Source organism: Hippopotamus amphibius, chromosome 1 (genome assembly GCF_030028045.1).
Source record: "Hippopotamus amphibius kiboko isolate mHipAmp2 chromosome 1, mHipAmp2.hap2, whole genome shotgun sequence".
In the NCBI taxonomy this organism is placed as follows: Eukaryota; Metazoa; Chordata; class Mammalia; order Artiodactyla; family Hippopotamidae; genus Hippopotamus; species Hippopotamus amphibius.
This window is the reverse complement of record NC_080186.1, coordinates 176,509,778-176,515,777: the sequence shown is the minus strand read 5'-3', so window position 1 is coordinate 176,515,777 and position 6,000 is coordinate 176,509,778. Positions and strand designations below refer to the sequence as shown.

Below are 6,000 nucleotides of genomic sequence, written 5' to 3'. Positions count from 1 at the left end.
CCCACATGCTGCAGAGCAACTAAGCCTGTGAGCCACAACTACTGAATCTGTGCTCTAGAGCCCACGTGCCACAACTACTCAGCCCATGTGCCGCAGCTACTGAAGCCTGAGCACCTAGGGCCCATGCTTCACAACAAGAGAAGCCACCTCAGTGAGAAGCCTGCACACTGCAAAGAAGAGTAGCCCCTGCTCACCACAACTAGAGAAAGCCCGTGCACAGCAACAAAGACACAACACAGCCAAAAAATAAAAAATAAAAATAAAAATAAAAAGAATAAGAAATAAATAGTGATATCTAGGCAGTGGGGAGTTGGGGTTAGAAATCATGGACTTACAGGATCGCCTGTTGAGGTTGGGGTTTACTTTTCAAATGTTCTTAGCAATGTGGATATAAGATTAGAGAAGCTGGTGGCTGAATTTGGGATTTCAAAGAAGATAAATCAGAAAAACAAAGGACCGAGGAAGAAAAAAGAGCAGAGAAAAAAAGCAAGACAATTCTTAAAGTCCTGGTGGAACTTGGGTTGAATAGGAAATGAAAGACAATCAAAGCTGCTAAGAGTTTGGGGAAATGTAGCCAAATCTGACTTCCCACCAATCACCAGGGCCAAGGAGTCAATGCTAGGTTTGGCTGAAGCCTAGGTCATACACTCCATTCCTGAGTTGGAGGAGACTTCCAGCCAAGAGTGGGAAAGAATGGTTACCCAGAAGGAAATTTAGCTATGTTACCATGAAAAGAGTGAATGGATGCTTTATAACAGAGACTGCTGGTTTTCTACAATAGTCTTCATTTCATCCAGAGTAAGAGAACCTCTAATATTTAGAGGGTGGCACAACGATGGCATTTTCTAGTCTCCTATAGCTAGGGATGGTCATGTAACTAATGAGCTGATCAAAGGGATGTGAACAGAAGTGGTATGTGCAGCTTCTGGACTATGCCCTTAAAGGGAAGGGGATATCATTCCATTTCCCTTTACTCCTTTTCTGCCTGCTGGAATGTGGTTGTGGTGGTGAGCCAACTTGGACCATAAGGAAGAGATTACATCCTACAGAGAGTAGAACAACAGGAGTCTTAATCCCTGGATGATCTCTTGGAGTCTTTGTCATCCTACATGAGGGATAATTAAACCACATTTTTTAAAAGCCACTTTTAATGTGGTTGTCTGTTACAAGCAGCTGGACCTATATTTCAGCTAATTCAGATGTCTAGTAAAAGATATGTTTGGAATATAAATGACCATAGCATAAGACAGAAAGTAGTAAGCAATAAATAGAGGCACAGGTAAAAATGATTCAGAGAACCACCTCAAGCCAGGGTGTGAGCTTCCAAAAGAGATTAAAGTTTCTGATCAGTGACAGACCGATGACTGTCCATAGGTGGTGGAATGCAGGCCAGGGAATGCCTCAACAGCTGATTATTACAGGGAGGCTGATGGCAGTGGCGATGGTGATGACAGCATGATAGTGACAACTGGCCCATGCATCCAACTCACCCAAGCAACATTTGGAGCTTGGTATACTTACTTAAATTAGTTGTGGTTTGGGTTGATACTTCTTGACAATAATAGAAATTCAGAAATTTAGGGGTGGAAGAAATCCATGTGACAAGAAAAACCTCCTGCTCCAGTGTACTTAAAAAAATTATTAGTACAGCGATGCTAAGAAAGTCTTGCACAATCAGTAGAACCCAGGCCTTCTAACTCCAGGCCAGTGAGGGCTGAGGGCTTCTATACACTTAATTTGTAAAGAATTCCTGTGAAGATTTCTTCTCCAGCAAAATTATAACCTCAGATTGCTATCTGCAATTCCCCTTTATTTTTATTTATTTTTAATTTAATTTCTTTTCATTTTTGGCTGTGTTGGGTCTTCGCTGCTGCATGCAGGCTTTCTCTAGTTGTGGCGAGTGGGGGCTACTCTTTGTTGCAGTGCTCAGGCTTCTCATTGAGGTGGCTTCTCTTGTTGCAGAGTACAGGCTCTAGGTGTGCAGGCTTCAGTAGTTGCAGCACGATGGGGGATCTTCCCAGACCAGGGATGAAACCTGTATCCCCTGCATTGACAGGCGGATTTTTAACCAGGGAAGTCTTCCCTTTATTTTTCCATGTACAAATCTTGCACTGGCATAGCACTCTTTAGCTTTCAAAATACTTTCACATACTTTCTCAGTTGATCCTGACAATAATCCTATGCGGTGAAGTGAGTGCAGGGTAACATTCCCACTTAAATGAGAAGGAAATTGAAGCTGAAAGTCTTCAAGAGACACTCCGAGGATGAAGATCTGGTACTTGGCAGAGGGAATTAGTATGATGCTCTTACTAATCATCCACTGATTTTCCTGTCATTTTCCCAGCCTTTCTGACTCTTACTTTATTGAGGAAAAATATTGTGTAGCTGGCTTGTGTTGAAATTAGAGTAAACCTCAGACAACTTATTCAGGGCAGTTTTTGTTACTTGGAGCTACATTGTCCACTAGGTAGCCTCTAGCCACTTGTGTACTATTTAGGTTTAAATTAATTAAAATTAAGGACAATTTAAAACTCAGCTCCTCAGTCACACTAGTCACATTTCAAGTGCTCAGTCACCAGCTGCTCTACTGGACAGTTCTGATGCAGAGCATTTCCATCATGTCAGAAAGTTCTATGGGACAGCCTAGAGATGTAAGAGAGATGTCTCTTCCGCCATTCTCAATCTTGCCCTCAGTCTGTGCACAACCCAAGCCCAAAGACTGGACCCCAAGCTCTTCCACTTCCTGAAGGAGATTTTAAAACTAGTAACGACAACAGAAACCGTTTGGCCTAGTCCCGCTAAAAAGCGGACGTGGTAATAAAAGTCCAAGACTCTTCCACAAAAGTCAGCACAGCAAACGGGTTGTGTGAAGGTGGTCGCGGCCCCGACGCGGAGGTGGAAAGAGAGGCAAAGAAACAGGGCTGAGCTCGGCGCGCTCCGGGCGGGCGCCGTCTAGAGGCCGGGGGCGGGGCCGCGCGCGGCTGGGCGGGGCCGCGCGCGGCGGGCTGGGGAGGCGGGGGAGCTCGGCGGCCGGCGCGCCAGCTCAGCCGTGCGTGCTCACGTGACAGGTCCGCGAGGTCCCGCTCGCGCAGTCGTCTGGGCGAGCGAAGATGGCGGCCGAGAGGGAGCCTCCTCCGCTGGGGGACGGGAAGCCCACCGACTTTGAGGAGCTGGAGGACGGAGAGGACCTGTTCACCAGTACTGTCTCCACCTTAGAGGTGAGACCGCGTCGCCGTGGGTGCTGCGCTCCGTCGCTGCTCCTTATCTCACCTTTCGGTGCCTTTGCCCTGCTCGGACTTGTCCCTCCCCACCCCCCCGGGTTTGCAAGGACCTGGTTGGGGCGACACCTGTGACGCGGGCCCCACCTCGGGTACCTGTCATTGGGCTGCAGTTGGCCTGGGCGGCTCGGCCTTTCCTAAGAGGAAAGCAAACTGCGGGTCGGGGGCCGACCTGATCCCCTGAGGGGCCGGGACCGGACGGAACGTCGCAGTGCCCTTTCCCCGCTCGGCTGGCCTTCCTCGGTGTCACTTGCAACCTCTTCTTCCAGAGCAGAGAAGGTCTTGCCCTGGGTGCCAGAAAACCTCACACGCTGCCGGGCGACCTCCGCAGCCCCTCTCAAGAGGTGCTCCCTTTTCCCTTCCCAAGGGAGGGTGTGCCTCTGAAAGGGGAGAGCGATGAAGAGAGCGCTGAGCGGCGGAGGCGCCGCAGGGAGCGTGCGGATGCACTTTTCCCGGTCCTGGCCCTTCATGGACTGCTAGTTCCCCTTGAGGAAGGCACCTCTGTTATGGACTGTGAAATAGGTAAATGCATTTAACCAGCTTTGCTTGTCTTCTTTAGATCCTAAGCTTTTTAAGGATCATAGTGTTGATAAAAGATAAAGTTGAAAGGAGGCAGTAGCTCAGGAAACTGCTGGGCTGTGGGGGAGGTTGGTTTTTTTTTTTTAAGTTACCAGGGGAGAAATAAAAACAGATCCTCACCCCTTTTTCCTCTTTTCTTGCATGATCAGCGATATCTGAAGCTAAGTGTTCCTGTTTTTGTCAAAGGAAACGCCCTCTATGAACTTAACTGTGTTGGGCCTCCTGTATCCAGTTCATGTTTGAATTACTTTGCCTTTGATGCGAGCACACACAACCTCATAGCCCAACTTTAAGTGTATGTGTATTAAAATATAAGAAAATTTCCCAGAGAATTGTTTATCTTGGGCTGTACTTCCTCATAAAGTGCTTTTTAGTTAGCTTTACTAGCTTGTTCAACTTGCAGCAAATCAGTTGGAAATTACTGTAAAATATCCATTATTTGTCATTCAGTTATCTGAAACTGGGAGCTTCCGCAGCCCGTTTTCAGTACTGACCCCATTGTGCTAATTGTGTAGGTTCTCGGCCAAACCCCACCTTCTCCTCAAGATTACATGTTTCTTGGGGCTAGGGATAGTGCCTTGATCATCTTTGTTTCCTCACAAAATCTTGAACATTTGCATTTAGCAAATGTTTGCTGGATTGTCAAAACCAGCATCTCCTAAGAATTAGTAAAAATTACCTTGCACAGCGAATTACCCTTTGGGGTTAGTATCCTTGTAGTCCTTTATGTGTACTCTACAGCTATCTTAACATATATTGAAAGTTAGTGTCTATGCAGGATCCTAAGATCTGTATTCCCTGTGAGGGCTTTAAAGATTTTCCAGCAGCAAGGATCAGAATAAACTTAATTAATGTAGTGTAAACTAGAATATTGTGAACAGTAAGCATTCTGTTTAATTGAAATCTTTTAAAGTTGAGTAAAAGGAACTATAAATTATATTTCTCATTTGGATTGGACTTTTTAATAAAGTATTTGACTTTTTTTCAGTAAAAGTCTACAGAATTTTGAGTATGAATAAACTTATTTTGGTTAGTGCATTATGAAAGCTTTTTAAAAAGTTGGTTTTCATTCATCTAAACCCCTTACTTCATGAGACTCATTCACAGTATTAATTTTAAGGTAATGTAACTGTGAGACTTATAAATTCAGATTTTTTTTTTTTTTTTTTTTTGCTTTTCAAACTATTTTGGAAGGGATATATAGCAGTAGTTATTAGTATACCAAAGCTGCTCTAAAGGAATATTTTTTCAGTATGCCACTTTTCTTTTGAGTAGTGCATCTCAAACTTAAGTGTGCAAGAGAAACCAAAAGATTCTTGTTTAAAATGCAGACGCCTTTGCCTTACTAGAACCTGCACGTTTTATAAGTGTTCTAGACTACCACTTTTCAAACTTTATATGTAAGTTACCTAGAGATCTTGTTAAAGTGCAAATTCTGATTCTGTAGGGCTGGGATAAGCCAATATTCTGCATTTTTAACAAACTCTCCTCATGATATTGCTCCTAGTCCATAGACAGCGAGTTGCAAAGCCTCAGGTGTTTGTGATGCAGGTCATCTGCTTTGAACAGTTATTACCTAAGCTGTAAATTGTAAGAAAGACATGAAAATTGATGTCTTTCTGTTTTAAAAAAAGTAAGTCAGAATTTTAAAAATATTTTTCATGTAGGAACTTTTTCATTTGAGGGCGTTTGGAGGAAAAAAATCAATTGAAATCCATATAAGTGAAAATCAAATTATACACAGCTTCAGTGTTGTAATTAAGCTTGTGGTGACTGTACAGCTTAGTGTATATGTATGTTATATTTTTATCCCAATATTAAGCACCCTTTCTTTCAAAATGAAGAGCAGTCACATAAAGCTATGTCCAGTAGCTAAAGCATATTTAAAACCCCTGGTGATGTTTCTGTTGTGACTGTGAAACAAAGTGGTGAAGGGCTGGCACAGGGGGCAGGGAAGGGAATAAGAAGTAAAAAAGTTTGGCAAAAGCTTGTTCTTTTTTAGTACCTGAGAGGCAAGGCTTTACATTGTTTAGGAATACCACTTTTTTTTTTTTAAGTGATATAATCCTAAGCTTAAAAGGTGCTTGCCCTAAAGTAGCATGAAGTAGTAAGACACCACCTTAAAAAAGTCAGGAAATTTATA

The 6,000-nt window shown here is 43.6% G+C and overlaps 1 protein-coding gene across 2 annotated transcripts in view; it reads left to right on the top strand.

The window, feature by feature from the left end:
* Window positions 1-3,062: 3,062 nt before the first annotated feature.
* Window positions 3,063-6,000, top strand: part of SNX2 (sorting nexin 2) — a 53,426-nt gene continuing 50,488 nt past the window's right edge. The window contains exon 1 of one of the 2 annotated variants that reach the window (XM_057736643.1): window positions 3,063-3,218. In XM_057736643.1, the coding sequence (XP_057592626.1) occupies window positions 3,111-3,218 (108 nt within the window). In that variant the 5' untranslated portion in view covers window positions 3,063-3,110. The remainder of the gene's footprint in view (window positions 3,219-6,000) is intronic. The other variant, XM_057736653.1, reaches the window with a different exon arrangement.